This window comes from Talaromyces stipitatus, genomic scaffold, assembly GCF_000003125.1.
Source record: "Talaromyces stipitatus ATCC 10500 scf_1105507295527 genomic scaffold, whole genome shotgun sequence".
NCBI classification, from domain to species: Eukaryota; Fungi; Ascomycota; class Eurotiomycetes; order Eurotiales; family Trichocomaceae; genus Talaromyces; species Talaromyces stipitatus.
The window spans coordinates 374,530-393,934 of record NW_002990114.1 but is presented as its reverse complement, the minus strand read 5'-3'; the positions used below and the strand labels follow the sequence as shown (position 1 = coordinate 393,934).

General features: G+C 46.8%; 8 protein-coding genes across 8 annotated transcripts; 4 read left to right on the top strand and 4 right to left on the bottom strand.

The window, feature by feature from the left end:
- Window positions 1–167: 167 nt before the first annotated feature.
- On the bottom strand, window positions 168–1,422 carry TSTA_081930 (penicillopepsin, putative; the record flags this gene model as incomplete). Its single annotated transcript, XM_002477878.1, has 3 exons — window positions 1,286–1,422; window positions 811–1,238; window positions 168–760 (listed from the first exon to the last, which is right to left on the bottom strand). The coding sequence occupies exons 2-3, from the start codon at window positions 1,232–1,234 to the stop codon at window positions 168–170; spliced, it is 1,017 nt and encodes a 338-aa protein (XP_002477923.1). The 5' UTR covers window positions 1,235–1,238; window positions 1,286–1,422.
- A 1,205-nt stretch (window positions 1,423–2,627) lies between these two features.
- Window positions 2,628–3,799, top strand: TSTA_081920 (uncharacterized protein; the record flags this gene model as incomplete). The annotated part of the gene is made up of 3 exons (XM_002477877.1): window positions 2,628–2,665; window positions 2,735–3,576; window positions 3,651–3,799. The coding sequence occupies 3 exons, from the start codon at window positions 2,628–2,630 to the stop codon at window positions 3,797–3,799; spliced, it is 1,029 nt and encodes a 342-aa protein (XP_002477922.1).
- Window positions 3,800–5,002: 1,203 nt separating this feature from the next.
- TSTA_081910 (uncharacterized protein) lies at window positions 5,003–7,338 on the top strand (the record flags this gene model as incomplete). The annotated part of the gene is made up of 6 exons (XM_002477876.1): window positions 5,003–5,146; window positions 5,193–6,139; window positions 6,188–6,410; window positions 6,466–6,966; window positions 7,015–7,053; window positions 7,105–7,338. The coding sequence occupies 6 exons, from the start codon at window positions 5,003–5,005 to the stop codon at window positions 7,336–7,338; spliced, it is 2,088 nt and encodes a 695-aa protein (XP_002477921.1).
- Window positions 7,339–7,605: 267 nt separating this feature from the next.
- TSTA_081900 (uncharacterized protein) lies at window positions 7,606–9,750 on the top strand (the record flags this gene model as incomplete). Its single annotated transcript, XM_002477875.1, has 2 exons — window positions 7,606–8,642; window positions 8,679–9,750. The coding sequence occupies 2 exons, from the start codon at window positions 7,606–7,608 to the stop codon at window positions 9,748–9,750; spliced, it is 2,109 nt and encodes a 702-aa protein (XP_002477920.1).
- A 3,466-nt stretch (window positions 9,751–13,216) lies between these two features.
- TSTA_081890 (uncharacterized protein) lies at window positions 13,217–13,919 on the bottom strand (the record flags this gene model as incomplete). The annotated part of the gene is made up of 2 exons (XM_002477874.1): window positions 13,217–13,336; window positions 13,374–13,919. The coding sequence occupies 2 exons, from the start codon at window positions 13,917–13,919 to the stop codon at window positions 13,217–13,219; spliced, it is 666 nt and encodes a 221-aa protein (XP_002477919.1).
- Window positions 13,920–14,794: 875 nt separating this feature from the next.
- TSTA_081880 (lipase/esterase, putative) lies at window positions 14,795–16,051 on the bottom strand (the record flags this gene model as incomplete). Its single annotated transcript, XM_002477873.1, has 2 exons — window positions 14,795–15,034; window positions 15,067–16,051. 2 exons carry the CDS (start codon window positions 16,049–16,051, stop codon window positions 15,000–15,002), a joined length of 1,020 nt encoding a protein of 339 aa, XP_002477918.1. The 3' UTR covers window positions 14,795–14,999.
- A 689-nt stretch (window positions 16,052–16,740) lies between these two features.
- On the top strand, window positions 16,741–17,173 carry TSTA_081870 (uncharacterized protein; the record flags this gene model as incomplete). Its single annotated transcript, XM_002477872.1, has 2 exons — window positions 16,741–16,917; window positions 16,967–17,173. The coding sequence occupies 2 exons, from the start codon at window positions 16,741–16,743 to the stop codon at window positions 17,171–17,173; spliced, it is 384 nt and encodes a 127-aa protein (XP_002477917.1).
- A 92-nt stretch (window positions 17,174–17,265) lies between these two features.
- On the bottom strand, window positions 17,266–19,260 carry TSTA_081860 (uncharacterized protein; the record flags this gene model as incomplete). Its single annotated transcript, XM_002477871.1, has 2 exons — window positions 17,266–18,547; window positions 18,596–19,260. The coding sequence occupies 2 exons, from the start codon at window positions 19,258–19,260 to the stop codon at window positions 17,266–17,268; spliced, it is 1,947 nt and encodes a 648-aa protein (XP_002477916.1).
- Between the last annotated feature and the right edge of the window lie 145 nt (window positions 19,261–19,405).

Below are 19,405 nucleotides of genomic sequence, written 5' to 3'. Positions count from 1 at the left end.
ATTAGCAAGGACAATCTGTAGGATCGGATATCATGCTTGGAACTGGAAGTGGTAATCGGAGACACAAAGGGAGGAAATGTACTGGCTAGCCAAGAGAAATTGAATTGGTTATATGATATTGTGACTCAACCCTACCTGTTTTTCTATTTAATAAGCACTGTAACAAACTAATTCATTGCAATAATGTCAAGGGCGGCTGTGGTAAACTTCGGCAATGGTGTCGACTTGTTCATAAAGCCCACCTGGCTATGTTCGTAGTCAAGAATCAGCACACCTAGTTGGGCCCACCAGGAACCGAAGGTGTACTCATGACTCGAGTCTGTAGAGTTGTCCCCTGTGATGATAGAGATGCAAGTAGTGCTGGTTGGATCACGCTGGTACGGCATATAAGTACCAGGAATGGTGAATGTCCCATTTCCAATGCTAAATATGAAATCAGGTAGGCTCGCGTTGCACGGATAGCGATACGTGTTATCAAAAGCAGACCATGTAGAATCAATGCCTGAGAAGTACCAGTCTAGGAGCTTTTGCGGCCAAACAAGGGACTGCTCTGCCGTTGAGACTGTGGCGGACCAGGTGCTGATTGGAGGATTCTTTCGACTGCCAGCGGATACTGCTGAAACATTAACACTCCAGGTAGGCTGATCAATATTCCGATCCGCCCATGCGATAGCAGCACGGTCATCCAGACTTTCCAGACTTCCAAGGATCCAAGTACCGTTTTGCCATTCACGGGATGAGTTAAGGGAGCATTTCCATTCTAGGCGTAACGTCAATGAATGCTCACGAAAGCCTTAATTTGAGACGTACCCATTAGCTGATCTTGAATGGCATACATGAAACTTGGAAACAATGGCTGCTGCATCGAGTTGTAGTTGAGGCCAATGATCCCACTAGTTCCGCCAAAGGGAATAGCCTGTCCACTCGTATTCGGATAATATTGTTCAAGTTGGCCAAATGCGATATCCGAATAGAGTTTGCCGCCAATATTGAATGTTTCCGTGCCAGCGAACGCTATAGCATAGGCATCATCCTCAAATGTCTGCGTGTATGTATTCTCAGGGATAGAATTGTAAATATAACCCCATGACCTGGAGCCGCTGCTGTTATATACAAGGATGCCATCTATGTCAGTGGGATTCTCACGGGTAGACCGAACGAGCACTCCATTGAAGGTGGTATCAAACTGGACGTCAATTGTTTGCGCGGGCGAGCCTATCTCAATGATGCCCATCGGGCTGCCTAATTCAATATCATGCTCAAACAAAGTTGTGGAGTAGCATACCCGTCGATCCCGATATCAAAGGGAACACTGGAACCGGGGTTCGTGGGAATGGCAACCGCGACTCCACGGGTTACAGTTGAAGTTACAGTTGACGGTTGTGCAAGCGCTCTATGGCGGTGCTTGTGGTGAGTAGCACATGCTAGTGAAATATGCAAAATGCTGGTTATGACCCACAAGAAAAACATTGTGTATTGTCTTTGAAGATCGCAGCCACCATTTGCGACTTCATAGATCAGGTTAGAGGGTATTGATCCTTTTATATGTCATTACGAAATGGTTTGCCGGCACACAGCACTAGGAGAAACACGACCAATCTGCCTGGTAGAAGACGGATGATTGGGAAGGAGACTAATTCGTTTACAAACGGATCCAGTCCGAACTGTTTCGATCCTGACAGATCCGGATCGGTGCCAAGATAGCGCTCACAGTGTTAATAGCACCTATTGCATGCATTGCTTCTCAATCTAGCCTCGACTAACCTATGATTGCACAGCCATCGCTCCCTATTTCTACTAGCCGCTGCATGATGCCAAGATTTGAACTGGTTGGGAGTGAAAAGTGGGGCTAGACTGCCAGCTTACAACAAAGAAATCGGAGCAAAAAGAGTACATTGTACGGAGGTGGGCACCAAAAGTGACGGGAATACGCTAAGCGCGCTAAAAGGCACTAGAAATGTGTATCATATTTTATTCCAACTTATTACAGACAAAATCTCTCCTATTTGTCCATTTATCTTGTTCTAAACCTCCTATAGCTTAGCTCTGTAAAAGAAAACATCAAATTACTACAAAAAAGGCTAGTTTATACGCTAGAATTTAGCGTATTCCCATCCCTTTTGGTGCCCACCTCCGTACATGATTGATAAATAATGACTGATGGACCCAGATTCAAATTTGGTTCTTTGTTTCTAGATCCCTGAAGGTCACCCTGGTAGCCATGCTTGATGCATCTGGAAACCCACCCGATTGGTCGGCGATGTCATATACCATCTTTTTCAATCAACCTTAGTCGATCGTCCACGGGCTAGAACTTGAAATAACCAATCAACATTTCTTCGCCGAATCGGTCCCATCATACTAGTAGTTATAGTTTAAGGACCTGCTGACCAATGGATGATAATCTCCGGTAACTAAACCAACGAAATGCCGATACTTCCCACGGTCTATTATTTTCACGTGGTTACATGCAAGGTCAAGGTAGCTCGCACTCTGTTATGCGCCATACGTATAATAAGCCTGCTGTTTCATTGGTCTTATTTCGGATAAATCATCCTAGACGATCTTGAACATCACTTTTTCTCGCCTTGTTGTGCATGAATTTCTCCACAGGAAGTTCGTCTGTAATGGAGGATAAAATATCGGGTCGCTCTTGCAACCATATGTACATAACCCCGCTATCGAAATTGTTACTTAGAGTTTTTTGCCGATTGCTAACATGACACGAGAAAAGTCTTCCTGAACAACACCCGCCACATACAGAGAATGGACGCACATACCACGGATATCGCAGAGGAATCTATATGTGGCCGTGCGACGAGCAAGAACAGGATCGCCTTGATTTGCTACACAAAGTCATCACTGAAGCCAGGATAGGCGATGGGTTGCTATATGCTCCTCACCCTTCCAATGCACGAGTGCTCGATCTTGGCTGCGGCACTGGAATATGGGCTATCGATGTCGCTAACAAATATCCAGAGGCTTTCGTGGTCGGAGTGGATCTTACAAAGATTCAACCATTTAATCGCCCCCGAAATTGTGACTTCTATGCGCCCCGTGACTTTGAGGATCAATGGGCTCTAGGTGAAGATCATTGGGATGTGATCCATATGCAAATGGGTTGTGGCAGTGTCAGCAGTTGGTCCTCGTTATATCGCAGAGTATTCATGCATCTACGACCGGGTGGCTGGTTTGAACAAGTCGAGATTGACTTCACACCCCGATGTGAGGATGGCTCTTTGGAGTATACATCCATGCATAAGTGGTACCGATGGCTTCAAAAGGCTATGGAGATGTCGTGGCGACCTATTGGCCATAGCGTTAGGGAAACAGTATCTGCCTTAGAAAATCAGGGGTTTATCAACATCAATCATCAAGTAGTCGGGTTACCCATGAATCCTTGGCATACAGATGAGCATGAAAAAGAGGTGGGCAGATGGTATAACCTCGCGATTTTAGAGAGTGTAGAAACACTCAGCTTAGCCCCCTTCTGTCGAGTATTAGGTTTCTCGCCGGAAGACGTTCGGCGTCTGGCTACCGATGTCAAGAACGAAGCCAACAATAAGAAGCTGCATGGTTATAATATTCTTCACATCTATCAAGCGCAAAAACCATGTGAAGGATATGGGATATGAGGAAATTTCCTGTAGACTGGCTGCGGTTTCACTGGGTCCATCTCGAGGACGATATTGCCAGGGAGTATGGTTATGATCAAGCAGATGATGACCAGCTGAAGATTCTTGGCCTGGCATATACCGACGCAGAGGAGGAGTGGCATCGCACACATTCACAGATGTAGGGCGATCATGTGCAAGGCCAACCTTCTCAACAATGTGGCCATCCAAATCATGTCGACAAAGGGCATGCTAGTTAACGAAGACATACTATATTCAGCACTAAGAGCGGTGTCTAGAATTGATATTAAACCTCCAATTAAAGCTGTCACCATTTGTAATAGGATCGCTCACCTGATTGGCGATAATTTCATAGTCCTAGAACTGGAATTCGTCTGTTTCATTTCTCTAATTGTACCTTTGTGCTGGTTGGCGCCCCAAAAAGGCATACCTCCTTCCAAGGAACAGCTTGGACAGGTGGCAATTATCCTCATCGATCGCTTTTGTCGCCGCGACATCGAGAGCAGATACTTATATGGGTAAACCTGCTGTGCTAATAGCGCCATCAACCTCCGACTGCGCCATGCTCCATTTCCTGCTGGTACTCCCATGCGGAGCCTGCCAGCTTCGTATGCGGACGCATTCTATAGCCGTCGCTGTACATTGGATTCACCATGTTTCTTAGTTGTTGTGAGTTCTATTTAACACAGGAGGACGATAAAGGCGAAGAAGGGCGCAGCTGATTCCTTCATCAATGATTGGGTATGTACAATCATATATGTGATCCGCCATGTCTCTGAGTAAGCAGAATCTGCACTGAAGTGGTCCTTGAATCACGACTAGCCCAAGCCCGAAGCGTACTGGCATAACCTGATAGCGAGCCACTTCTACCGACCTGCCTTGCCGTGTGGTTTAGCTTGATCTATGATTGGTTGTAGCTCCAGACACGGCTTGGGTTTCAGCATCCCAGGATGCCAAAATCCTGGTTTGTATCATATGCAGACACATTCTCAGCCGCGGCACAATGAAGCTCAAGTTCCTATCACAGCAGGGCGATGAAGCAGAAAGATGTGGAGGTGAAGTCTCTCAATGGTTGGAATCATTGGACTGGCCCACCACATCCCTGGCCTCTACATCATCACCCCATGCCCAAAGCGTGCTGGCATAACCTGATAGTGAGTCTCTATTGGTTCTCTTTCACCGATCCATATCATTGTGCCAATAGTTGAATCACTGGCGGGCTGTGGCTGCGCAGGCAGGACTTAGGTTTCGGCATCCTAGGATGCTGAAATCCTGGGCTGTACAGCTATAAAGAGGCCTCCATCCGCACTTCTACCTTCTCTTCCTTGATTTCTTTACCACCATTGATCACTCTCAAAGCGTTCATCATGGATTCCGTTGTCTCCAGCCCACGACCAACAATTCCCCCGAGCCAAAGGAGATGTTCGCTCCTTGAGCTTTCTGAAAAGCTCCGAGAGCTGGCCGACATGCCGGTCAAGCCAGAAACGAAGGACATAGAGAGCGTGTCCGAGGTATGATTTGGACCATCATCACAGGAGAAGCGAGCTGATAGAATAGTTTCGCGACCTTATCCACCAACTTTGCCAAGAGGCACCGGCCGTTGCGCAAGCCATCGCTGCGGCAATACGAGAAAACATTCCAGACCCGTCTCCTCGCTTACCTTCGAAACGAAAACGGAGACAAGATCCGTCTTATCGGCCGAGTCACGCGGTGCAATTAGTTCCAAGGAAGAAGCAACGTACCGACGATAAAAACGCAGTTGATGGGCCTATGACTCCGGAGAGTCCAATTCCCGAGAGCGAAAGCCCGGAAACCGAGAATGCACTGGATTCTATGATTTGTGTTGACACCGCTGAACTCAGATCCGCGTCTAAGCATGAGAGCAAGCCAGACGTTCACTCGACGACGCTTGCCATGGATGAAGACAATGCCGCCAAAAGCGACACCATTCACTGTAACACGATGTCCATGGATCCCACCGGGCAGCGAGCAGAGTCGCCACCTGTGCCTGAACAGGATCCTACTGAGAGTATGTCCTTTCTGGATACCGTCCACCAGATGGTCAACATCGTCCACCTGCTCAACAGGTATCAAACCGATCTGCCACGTACTGTCCATCGAAGGATCCTGCAAAGTCTTCACACCACTCAGGAGCCGATCAGGGACTCAACTGCCCATCAATGGTCGGACGGGAGGATGTGGATGGAGGTGCTGGAGAGGGGATCTGCCACAAATCGGCGATGTTCCGTACTTAACATGCTGGAATATATAGGCGCCTCGAAGTGGTACGATGAGCAGATTGAACACGCAAAGCGCACAGTCTGTACCATGGAAAACAAACCTGTGGGTGAGAAGGGAGCAGCAACACATGTGCTGGACCGCATCACCCGGGAGCATAGCTTGCTGAGTAGAAAGACCATTACCAACCAGTGCTCCAGGGGAAAGAGATTGCGCGAGCTTGTCGAAAAGATCGGACTAGGGATCCTGATTAGCTCTAAGATCTGGTAAGATTCAACGAACCAGTTTATTTGCTATGCTTACCATGCACTTAGGGATTATACTAAGAGAACGGGACCCCAGTTCAACCAGCTAGTCCGAGACTTCAAGGCAGATACACAACGATTGGCACTGTTTCGGATTCTTACTCCACAGGTGGAACAACTGGTCCACAAAGGCTGCACGGATCCGGAAGCGTTGTACGGAGCTTTGAGAGAGAATGATATTGTCTCCGAGGATGAATTGCAAGAGATGAAAGCAAAACATCAATCAGAATCTGTGAGACTCCCGCATATAGCTCCTCTAGGGTTAGGGTTGAACTAATGCTCCACAGGGCTCAACTTCCGCAGTCACTCTAAGCAAGGCGGTCGACCGACTAACCGGTCAGGTCAGCACACAATTGTTCAACAAGCGGAAACTGGATGTAAATGACACGATTACAATCAATGGAAGTGTGGAACTCTCGATCGATTTATTCGCGCGACTCCGGGCAGGGGAATGGCTCGATTCTTGGGCCATCATGGCAGCCATGCGTATTTCGGACCGACCGGATTTTGTCAGATTTGGCGAGAGCATTCCATTAGACAGCATCGGAAGACATGGCCAGATGCGATCGATCAAGCGGCCTTTTCAGGTTTGGGCGGGAAAGATCGCAATGTTCCGGAGAGACAACAGTAGACCTCTCATATTCTACTGTCCCGTAAACCACGACAATTCACATTTCACGCTGCTCGAGGTCAACGACAGTGAAAAAGCCATTCGACATTACGACTCACAAGCACCACTGACCGCTATAAATGGCACGAAGAAGACACGAATCGCGGCTCTGGTCGAGGTTAGTCTCTCCGTAAGTGGGTGAATGCATTTGCTGATGATGACATAGGATGAATTTGGCGATCTAGGATACAAATATACCGAAGCGGTAAGCGTCTCACTTCCATTTATCTTGTAGATTCACCACTGACCTGTGTAGCCTACACCGCAACAGCGCGATGGCTGGAGTTGTGGCACTCGAGTGGTCTGGAGCTTCAGACGACTAGCCAATGGATTAGATATTGGGTCATGGGATACCGTGCTGAGCTCGGAACGGTTGAACATGGATATTGTAAGCGGGCTCCAGGCATCTGTTGAGTGGAACGCTATGCAGAAGTATAACCGAAGCCGCAAACGTGAACCCAAGACAAACGCACAAACTCCAGCCCGTTAAGTGAGGAATCTCAGAGCAGAGCGATATCGTATATTAGCCAGTCCTAGGAATGCTATCCTTATTAGGGAGGCGGGTGTCAAGCTCAATGTCCACCAGTGCGACGACTATGGAGCTCTACCGGCACGGAAAATCTATATTTCCTATACCCGGAGTTAAATTTACCAAACTAGGTCTAGCGTTACTTTGACAGTATTTGAAATGATCATACCCGATGTAATTGGCGCATGCTTCCCAAAACTCATTTCGAACATTATCACTATACGACACATGGCTTCATCATATGTGGAAGAGTTACTTCGTCAACTCGCAGAAGAGAGAGAACGTGCTGACAGAGAACGAGAGCGTGCCAATCGAGAGCGAGAACATGCCGACCGAGCAGAACGAAAACTTGCCGAGGAGCGAGAACATGCAGAACAAAAGCTTGCTGAGGAACGAGAACATGCAGAACAAATGCTTGCTGAGGAGCGAGAGCGCGCCAATCGAGCAGAGGCAAAACAGGCCCCTACAACTCTTGAACAATATCTCAGGCTTATCCAACAGCGCCTTGTGACAACCTTATTAGTCGAGTCCAACCCAGTCAATTCAGCATCAGGGTCTGTGACGGCCGTGAATGAGAAGTTTTACCCTTTGGAGCTATGTCGGTGGGACGATTTTGAGAAACAACTTGAGCGAACCTTCATTGAAATCAGTTCGGTTTTCTCGAGCAGATCTCTTTTTCCTTCCGAAACAGACATACTTGGCGTTCAGCGCGAACTCTCGCCTACCAGCCGAAAGGACGAGCAGGATATCCGACCATTTGTCCGAAGTGCGATCGAGAAACCAGCCGAGCGTATCGTGAGAGCTTATTACGACCTGACGAATCGGCCGGAGAAGTTCTGTTTCCAGAATAATGCTTATAGCCTGGAGTATCGAGATCCTGAGACAGAGATCGAACGTAGATCTCCTAGCAAAAGGAGATCTCCAGAACGCAAGAAAAGCCAGCCCATTCCCGACCGCTGGGGTATCTGTGAGGAAGAAGGAGGTCTGCGTCGGGTCTGTGTTGGAGAGTATAAAGCAGCGCACAAGGTACCGGACGAAGAAATCAGACAAGTTCTTGACACTGCATCCAAAAACCTGTTCCTGGAGGTGCTCTGGCGAAAGCAGTCGGGAACGACCAATTCCGAACAGGATAAAGCGAAGGAGCTTGTGGCACAGATTCTTTGCCAGGCGTTTCATTATATGATCCAAAGTGGCCTACTCTTTGGATACATAACGTCGGGCCGGACTCTAATTCTCCTTAGAGTTGACGAGTTCGCACAACAGAGGTTATATTTTCATTTCATTCCCGTGGATTTAACTAGACAAGCTCGTGAATCTGAAGCTCAGTATGCGCCAGCGACTCAATTAGCGACCTTTGCGCTCCTGGCACTGCGCGCAAGAGAGATGCCCCGTGATTGGATTGTACAGGCTGAAAATTGCGGCATTTATCAGTGGCCCCTGGTTCCTAATCCGGCATTACACCAAAACATCTCCCTGCAGCCTCAAACATATGGCGGAGAAACAAGTGAAAGTAGTGGAGAGAACGATGACCCGAATGACAGTGATTATGGTGCCTCTCAAAGACAATCTAGGTCCCAGCCGGACCAGCAATCCCGATCACAGAACGAGCGTCGACGGTCTCCACGGAAACGAACTGAACGTTCCGTCGGGGAATATTGCACACAGGCTTGTTTGCTCGGCCTTGTTCAAAAATCGCCGCTGGACGTGAGCTGCCCCAACTTTTCCATGCACAAGCGGAGCTCTGCTCGCGGGAAGCACCCGATTACCAAAGATGATCTTTGTTGTCTTCTTCGAAAGCAGCTTGATCGGAGCCTTGATCAAAGTTGCGAATGTCTAGATAGGAAAGGTTTTTTTGGAGATGTGGGTGTGCTTTTTAAAGTCACTCTGACCGAATATGGATACACATTTGTTGCCAAAGGCGTGCAGAAAGCGAATGAGCGCGACTTGGCTCATGAAATGAAGGTATACTCACATCTTGTGCCTTTACAAGGGAAGAATATCCCGGTCTGTCTTGGCAGCATAGCTCTTACTCGGCCATATCCCCTTGTCAGTATGGCAAAAGTGACGAAGATGTTGTTGATGTCGTGGGCTGGAACGAGTTTATGCTACAATACCTGGCCTGAAGGTGTTGACATCAAGAAAGAGACGGACAAAACACTACAGACATTAGCTCAGTCTGGCGTCCGTCATGATGACATTCGACAGTCCAATCTAGTATGGAACGCTGAACGACAGCGAGTGATGGCAATTGATTTGCAGCAGGCAACTATCACATCTGTTACAAAGCGACAGGCTTCACCTCCTGTGTTGCATACGCGCAAGCATAGGAAGATAGCACGTAGCTCATCTCATATCAAGGGGATTGTTATTTGATCCAAGAATTACGCTTACATAGTAGTTGCTCCTTGAGTCTATCCTAGTGCCACACCATCGCCTGAGATATCAAATACATACATAGTAAGTTGAATTCTCTTATTTGAACTCGCCCTATCAGTAGCTATGGACAGGAACCAAAATTATGAAGAATGAATTGAGTAAAGATGGAAGTGCATTTACAGAAATTTAAATTGTGAAACAGTGCGTTAATGTTTTTGATAGGATACTGTGGACTCCAACTGACTGAAACAAAAGTGTCAGGTGCTTACGTGGAAATAGGAAGTGTATGCATAGTTGATATTTCCAGAATAAAGACATGATAGGTTGGGCTTTCTTCTACGATCCGAGCTGAAGTCAGTTAGATTTGGCTAATGCTCTCCGAAGGATGTCTCTCGATCAACCGTCCATGCCCTCTTTCCAAACCGCGTCATTAAGATTCTCGTTGCAAATTCTCGAGAAACTTTCAACACCTCCAGCCAACTTCTTGGAATAAGAAACAAATAGTATTTCTCGCTCTCGGTCTTGAAAGTACCCTGTGGCGAATTATAAGATGTGTTCTCTCCAGAATCGGAAGCCATGGCGATCAAGTATGAACCACCACTGCCATGTGACTTGATCCAAAGCGCGACGTAATCCTCAAGAGAAACTGCCATGGAAATCAGCCAAGTTTGCGGCTTGCCGGTTGATGCTTCTTCCAAGAACGGTAGAATGGAGGCGAGCGATGGAAAAGCAAATTCTGAACGCGAGACGTCAGTAACATGCAAGATTTGATTTCAGAATACTAACCTGCTGGTACTCGGTATATTCTCATCGCGATCAGTTCCCTTTCAGCAGATGGGGATTTTGCAAGACTGTCTTCGTCATTGAGATCGTATCTCGACTTGAAAGCGTTCTCTTTTATACTAGAAGGCGCAAGATTCAGCATTTCAGATACTCTTTTAACCGGGAAAGAAAGAGGTTACGATAGATTTACCGTGTGATTATCAGAGCTCGAAGCCAGCCCCTCTCCATCTCAACGAGTCTTTGCATACTTCGCCATGTTGCCCATCTCGATGCATATCTGCTATCGATCACATAGCCCTGCACCAGATACGGCCTTTCTGATGTAATCGTATATGCACGAGAAAAATCAAAGAGAACGGTGTCATGAAAGTCACCTGGTAGGCGGAAATGATCCTCTTTAATGTCCCCGTGTGTGATTCCGATCGAATGTAGTGCCGTTAGTCGCTTGAGACGATCAATGAACAGGGATTCGTACCATCTCTTCTCTAAGGTCGAAAGGTTATTGTGTGTGTTCTCCTTTCGCAAAAGTTCTAAATCCTTGCTAAAGTAAGCAGGGACTGAATTGGAGCTAATGCAACGTGACGTGAGAGACGGTCGTAAGTATTCAATAACAAGAATTCTCTTATCCGGGCAGTCATAACATTCAGGGAAGTATGCCTTGGAGCCTTTTGAGGCTTGATATATTCTCTCATAAGCTCGTTTTTCCAAGATGAATGGATCGTAATCCTGCCTCACTCGGTCCAAAATAGATTCATTCAGAATCTCCGGGAAAGCTTCACGATAAGTTTTAATCAATCTCATGACCTCCTGATCACTGACTGGCTGGAACTAAGGTAGTATATTCTCAGTACTCTTCTCGTGGTTCGTTATTTTCGATACTCACTTGTTTAATCGCAAATAGTCGGTTATCTGCTGTAGCTCGCCACACAGAAATTGGATGCTTTTTATTCACCCTGATTCCTCCTTTGAATTGAAGTGCATTGTACTGATATGATTCAAGGCCTCCTTGCTCTGGTAATGAGAATGTTGTTTCCGACGCTGGTATTGCTGTAAATTTACTGAGAAACTCCTGTCGCCAGGAGCTTGTCTCGGGCGAATCCTGCATTTCCATGCTATCAAAGGAAGAGTTTGTGTGGGCATCCGATCAAATTAGAGGAGGTATCTGTGGGTGGAGGGCTCTATTTAAACATGTATACATGCGGAAAGTCTAATTAAACAAGGTCGCGAACTGGAGGTTGGGCCTCGATTTGTATTAGGTTTAGCGCAACGACTAGTCACTCACCGCTCTGTGGTACGCACCTTTTTAACTGGGCAGGTGTCTGTCAGAGAATCGTTGGACCACAGCCAATAAGTATGCAGGAAAATAGATTATCCGGACAGGGATGATCTTAGTGCGTTGAGTACGCTGGGCGCTCAGAGCGCTCCGAATACCGGAAGCACCCGCATGCTAGGGTTAGGGTATCATACCCAACAGGGCATTGGTATGATAGGAGTGATACCAGGCATACCCTACGGTATGATGGGACTATTACCAAGTATACCCAAGGGTATGAAGGCAATAAGATGGATAGGGTATATAAGGACGCTCATTTACCTTGTATTTAGTTTTACTCTATCGTCTTGAATTAACTGTTTAACCTTGAGTATTCTATTACTCATAGGTCTATTTAACTTAGGCCCTCTTGTTTATTACTTAGGCAACCTGCCCTTTTGTTATCAGAATACCATTTAACCGCCGTAAGTGACGAGTTTACTCTGATCTAGACGATTACGAATCATCGGTTTACGACAGTGTCCCTCCGACTCCCTCGTAGAAAGTCACCTCGGGGTGAGGGGCGTCAGTAAGTTGGACTGCAGGGTCTGGCTAAAGCTGAGAACTTTCCAAGTCGAATCCGGTGGACAAATCTTTATTGATTAGGAAGACGTGGTGGGAAACTCTCAAAAGAACACATTGACAACTTTACAACATCGACGAGCCTTCGAACAACCGACCTGCCTATCTATTACCGACCGATACTCGCTGGATTTCGCTCACCAGTACTCACCTGCCCTACCAGTTCAATCGCATGTCAATTCGCCAGTCCTTCGTCTGCTATCTGGAGTTGCCGCGAGCGAGGAAGTCAGCTACTTCGGCATTAATATGAGAAGTATCTTGGTAAATCGCTACTCAGGGAAGTGGTTCACGAAACTACATCGAGTATGGGCTAGAGAGGGCTTTGCAGCTGGTGCAGCTTTTCCTTTCGAAATGAGAGCATGACTACAATGTATGCAATGGAGAAGCAAATAGCGTATAGCTGCCCTTTAGGCTTGATGCCTCCGGGCATAATGAATTTACTAGTACTACTACTACTACCAACACAACACTGATTTGGGCTACAGTGTGAAAGCTGGACCTGACCCTGTAGGCCGCACCATTATCTGATATTTCTTCCAGTTTCCCTCCTTCTCTTGCCCTTGCTTTCAGGTGCTTCGTGACTTGGGCCATAATCGCTGTGGTCATCATCAACTGTCCGCAAACCGTTATGATTTCGCGCTTCCATGACTAGCAGCCACAGAGAAAGCTTCATCTGGAAGCTTCCATCGTTCGCAGATGGGCTCCATGGATCGATCGAAATTTTCACTCGTCCGACGTGGCGATCGGTCAATGCGGGTTCAAAAGACATATCACTAAAGCTACTCTCTAATCCGCTCGATGCCGTTGAAGTGGACTGAATTCGCGCGTGTTGATGATAACCCCTTTGAGTCCTTTTTGGCCGCGGAGAACGTTTCGATTCAGGCGACAGTATGAAATGACAACATACTATGTACTCTTCCGTTAGGATAAAACCAAAGGGTACGTCGAAACCCAGGCAATAATGTTGAAGTTGCTCCAATGGGAGGACGAGGTGACGTCCTTCTACATCCTCGTATCCATGTCGGTTACTACCAACTATTCTCGCAGCTGCGTGTACATTCCAACCAAGTTTTGTATCTCCACATACGATGGGCCGACGACCGCCGGATGCGGTTTCCATAGTTGCACCCCAATCAGGGCGAAGATCAGGTTGGTCAACGCTAATTTCACCACCAGGCCTGATGAAAGTGTCCTCAGGCAGAGCCTTGCCCACCGGTATTACAATTGTTGTGCCGTGAAGTTGCGCCAGACCATTTTCATCGTAAATGCTGTTGAAGCCACTTTGCTCGGCCACTTTTGTGAGGGAATCGGGCTCAATCGGTCTATCCAGTCGGCCTAGGAACTTCCTTTTGAGATCAGCAAACTCCGGCCAGTTTTCAATCCTTTCTATAGACTGCCATTGTCCGCCTTGAGTGAAGGTGCTCGCTCTTTCGAAAACGCGTAGCCTTGGATTGGGTTCCTGTAGATATCGCAATAGAGTGTACACCATTTTGGTTCACGAACTTAGTGGCTCTTCGTTTGATAAATCAACGTTTGTTGGAGTATGATGAGAAATACGATGAGAATGCAGTCTGCCTCTATCTATTTATACCTATAGATTCTTGTGATGACTATACCCCTCAAATCTTTTGTCGTCATCCCCCAGGGGTAGTAACTATTGGTAATTTGACGAGTTTGGCGGATGTAGTCACTAAATTGAGGGCCTTCTCGTAGCGAAAGGAACCTGGTGCAACAAATGACCCCTCACCATTGGGGTCTCGAGAGAGTGTGATGTAGCCTTTGCAGTGCACATACCCCGCAATAGGATATGGCGCAACGGCACTGAGATAGTTGGCACTGATTGAATGAAGATAACAAAGCCACAAGCAGCACAACCTTGATGCGTGCTTTTCCCAAATCATAATAGTCAATATGCATACTAAGTAAACCATTGTAAGTGACCGTCTACTCCACACACGAGTGCGATGGGTTAGCTGTCGCGGCTGTCTAGCCTCACACTATACATAGCATATGCAGATAGGCTGACGACCATTGAGTGAGGTGAGATTAGTGAATAGCGATAGACCAATAGGATTTGGCATCCACAAGGGCAGCCTACCTCGTATTGCGATGCGTTGTTGCCTAGCCCATTCTAATTTAGGATAGCACGATAAGCGGATCTCAAGCCACGTGCATTTCATCTCATCAAATCACACTTACGGATTAGTTAGCCGAAGAGTGAACGTCGTAATTCTCACTGGCCAGCATCTCTTCCACGGCTGGTTGGACGAAAAGTGTCCGAATTACGCTTGGCCTTAGGGTTTCAGTATCAACGATCTACCCATTCATCCGTACAGCCCTTAGGCTTAAAATCATTGCTTTTACAAGCAATCAATTAAGGGACAGTGGAGCGAGATTTTCAACGACTGGCCGTCAGACATGGCGATCTACACGATTCTAACATACTCTGGAATGAGGAGCTGCGTTGCGTACAGTTCATTGATTTCCACGGAGCTTAACTATCACAAACTAAAAAGCACACACAGACTGCCACGGATCCATCGCGTCCGAGCAAAATGAGGTTCATGAATCACACAAGGAACCCCCAACCCATGCCGACCTGAGCTGGAAATTGACGGGAAAGAGATCGTGCTGACCTTGAAGTGTCCTATCACCACAATGAAAGAGTCCCTTCCACGAATTAATTTTGACATCGTTTCCTGCCGCTTTTAGGCGGTCGCCGAAGTCTCGGGCTTCGGTAGATAAACAATCTACTTCCGCAATGTCTATCAAAGTCCGCGGAAGGCCGACAAGGTCTTGAACAGCTGCGGTGTATGGGACAGTATAGATCGTGACTGACTCTTTCTCATCTCCAAGATAGCATGACCAGAAAAATTTGCCATTTTTCTGTGTGTGGGCTGGTGAATACGAAAATTCCTTCAATGCCATTCTGCTAGTATGGTCAAGCATCGGATTATAAAGCATCTGTCCGCATATCCGCGGTTTCTCTTCGTCCTGACTATCACGAACACGGAGAGCGACACCGACGGCCAGATTCGCACCGGCAGAGCGTCCAACGAGGAGCACCCGGTCATTGATCCCAAGAGCCTTTCGTTCCTTCCACACTTCTAACAGTCCATAGTAACAATCTTCCAGCTGGGTAGGGGCTTTCCACTCCGGTGCAAGACGGTACTTCACAGTCGCAACTAGCGCCTTGTGATTGTGGATCAAAGGAATGATTGTTCTCATGCCGCTCAATGGGTCGCCAGATACGAACCCACCGCCGTGGATATAGTAAAAACATGGACGACTGCCGACTGGACTGTCATCTGAAGGACGAAAAATGGTCAAATTGATTATGTAGCCGTCGCGCTCGAATGACCACTCCACATGTTCAAGATTGGCGGCGTATTGAGCGTGATACTCCTTCAGAAAAGATTTTGCATTGTATCCAGTTGCTGCGTCTCTGTATTCTTGCAGTTGTTCTTTAGTTGTTACTTCGTAAGGCCTTTGACATATCTCTTCAAGAGCCGATCTGAGTCGAGGATGACATGCTTGAACTGCTTCGTCAATCGAAGTCTCGACTGTGCGTCGGCGTTGTAACTGGCGACCTGAAATATACAAGGGTTGTTGATCTGACATTGTATCTAAAGGATGGTTTTGAAGGATAAAGATCTATTGATCAAAAGTTGGAAGTTACCAGCGCTTTGGCAGTATTTATATGCGCAGTTGCAAATTACCTGTAGTGTCGTTCATCATCCTGGTAGATGCAATCTTTTCTAGGTGGTGCCTCAGCTTGGTATCACATTTTTCTAAGGTTGGACCCATCTTTGATCAACAATCGTAGTGGCCTTCGACCCTTGTGCTTGAGTTCTGGGTCTAATTTTTAACCTGAATAAGAAAATGGGGCAGCTGACTTTTCACTACGTATCTGTCAAAAATTTGATATTGACGCAACAGTAGTAGAGTGCTTGTTCTCGTTTCGACGTTCGTGTTGGGATGGATAATCTACAAAATCCAAAATTCGGTGCTCTCGTGGATCAACTCCGTTTGCCCTATATTGGCTCTACATAGCTTCTAACTATTTGGCCCTTGTGTGCCCCACTATGAATGCTAGCTGCAAGGCGGCCTTAAATGGCAGAAAAGTGCATCGGGTAGTAATAGCCCCGCGACGTCGAAATCATGAATGAAGTTAAATACTAACTGATTTGTGTATGCGAAGCTTCCTCTCATTTTTCTTCTTCTTGGATTGAGATAGTAATTACGGTTCGTTCTCATCTTGCTTACTATAACGTGTGATACATGGAGCTAACTGGCACAGTCAGCTGGCCATGGAACGCCGCACCATCAGCGCCGAAGCTCTCGACAAGCTGAGAGTCGTTGCAGATTGGTTTCAACAACCAGGCATAAAAGTCAAAACTATCTCTGCAAATATGTCCAAATGCATTGATCCTGCTCGGTCTTCCAAGATCGCGCCCTTACTTGTGGAGCTAGGCCACAGGGATAAGGTATGTACACCTCATAATTTATTGCACCGAAGCCTACTAACACTATCAGGGTCACTCTCTTTGGCGACTTTCTGGAAAATCAGTATTTTACAAAGACCCCGGCTTCGATAATCTATTCTACCCCTTCGCGCCCGTTGAAGTTGATGGCACAAAGCTCGAGCCGGGAGATTTCCTACGATTCGTGGAGGACAAGCCTTTGACTGCGGAATTAGATTGTCTTATTATATGTGTCCCCGAGATTGACAAGGAGAGTTGACTTTTGATTGCTTGCAAACGTCTTATTAGACATACATATTGTACATACCCATACCCGCAGGATCAACTTGCGAAGTCCCCGTGAAATTGTTTTTATCCCGTGTAGAGTCCCAAAGTTGCCAGGAGATCGTCGTCATTCAAGTTGAGGAAATCCATATTTGTTGAAGGATGCACTCCCAGCGCGGCTATATATTCGCTGTCGCTGGGACCTAAGAAATCCATGTTCATTGTAGGATGTATTCCTGAGGTTGCCAGGAGATCGCCGTCATTCGAGTCGAGGAAATCCATATTTGTTGAAGGATGGACTCCCAGCGCGGCTATATTACTAGAATCCAAGGAATCCATATCCGTTGCAGGATTTCCCGAGATTGCCAGGAGCTCGCCATCATTCGAGGCAACCGGTATTTGAGCGTAGTTTGCGGAATTTTGGGTCGACTCGCTTTGCTGAGAATAGCGAGCAGGCTGCCTGAAACCCTCTGAATTTTGCGGTAGTGAGAATGAGTCCAGTGGAGTTGCCAGAGCTGCCTGCTGGTTCCGAATAGCAAGCGAAGCAGCCTGTTGAGACGACGGCTCATTTTTATCTGACTGTAATTGTGGATTGCAACCTGCTCCAGCTGGCATCCATTGGCTTGAGGCTATCTGTAATGGCTGCAAAGATACTGTACGGGGTCCTTGGCGCATATTTGCTTGATGGCGACGTTTGGAGATTAAATCTGTCACATTATCGTTTGAGGCTGGAGCAGATTGGAAAGGCTCGTTACCCATAACGTGGGCACAGGACTCTGACAGATCATGACGAAAGCTTCTCGCTCGAGTTTGCTGCGTAGGAATGCTCTCGTCATTGACCACGCTTGAATCATTTTGATAAACAAAGAGTGCACTGTCCAGTCCAGTTGAGCTTGCGCTGAGACGTGCAGAACTAGGATCCTCGGCATTCTGAATTTGAAATGGCGCTGAATTTGATTCGACTTGTCTAGCTATCGGATCGGTAATGTGATCGGTTGGGTCGGCTGAAAGTCCATGGACATCATCGTTGACATTTCGTGTCATCTGATTGAGTATTTGTGCAGCGGCGCTGTCACTAAGTACTTGATCCGAAACATCACGGGCTGGAGCGCCCTCGGAGCGCGGCTTCTCAGCGGCTGTTGCACGTTGCTTTTTCCTTTGGCGAGCTCCTGTATGATCTTTTCTATATCGCTTTTTCCTGCCTTTGTCCGCTGTAATTTCATAGCACCATTGAAGTTTTTGACTATGGTAATCTAACACCTTCTTCGCAACTTTTCCTGCTTCCACAGCTTCTTCGCCTTTCCATAATCCTTCAATATGTTCGACAGATTTATCGTAGTCGGTCCCCACGAGATGTCTTGGTGTAAATCTGTCAACCATTAGTATAGATCAAGGTTAAGGAAACTAAAAAGCTTACATATCAGGGATGGCTTTTATGAACAGAACCCCATATATGCTATTATCCACAGTGCCCTCTCCAGGAACCTGCGCGATCTCGACGCAGAACTCGTGCATTTTTCGTCCCCGAGTAGCCATTTCAGAGTATTTTTTAATGATTTCAGAGCGTTTTTGGGCGTCATCATCATCCTTGCAGTCTCTCATCACAACCTTTGATTCTACGAGAAAGTTTTTGACATTCTCGGTCGTCACAGAAGAGACGTTTGAAAACGCTCGTTGATAGAGATGGTAGACAGCAAGTTCCACAAATCTTCGTAGAACCAGTACCTCATCTACTCCCTTCTTCAATTGGTATGCACTCTCGAGAAAAGCTTTTGTTTTCTCCTCATGATCGAAGTAGCGTTGCACTTCAACATCGCTTTCCCAGAAGACCCTGGCGGATTCTATGTACTGAGGAAAACGATCTTGGTGTGATAGTTCCAGTTTTTTGATCTCTTGAATCGCTTTTAAATTTGCGCTTGAAGAACCCGAGGCCTTTCCAAATGACTTCTTAAGTTCATTATATAGACCTTTAAAGAATTGGCGAGTTTTTTCGTCGTCCTTCTTCACAGAACCAAATGGATCATTTTCTGGAAGTGTACTCAAGGTGTCTATGACTTGGCGATTAGAAGGGACTTTGGACATCTTGTAGGTGAAGTCTTCTTTGTAGGAACATAGGAATAATCGTCGGCGTATCCAAGGAGAACTTCAAGGTGTTCATCTGTCAGATCTCTATTACTATCCGCGCTAATGCGCTTCAAGGAGCCGGTAGTTGACGCTAACCAGAAGG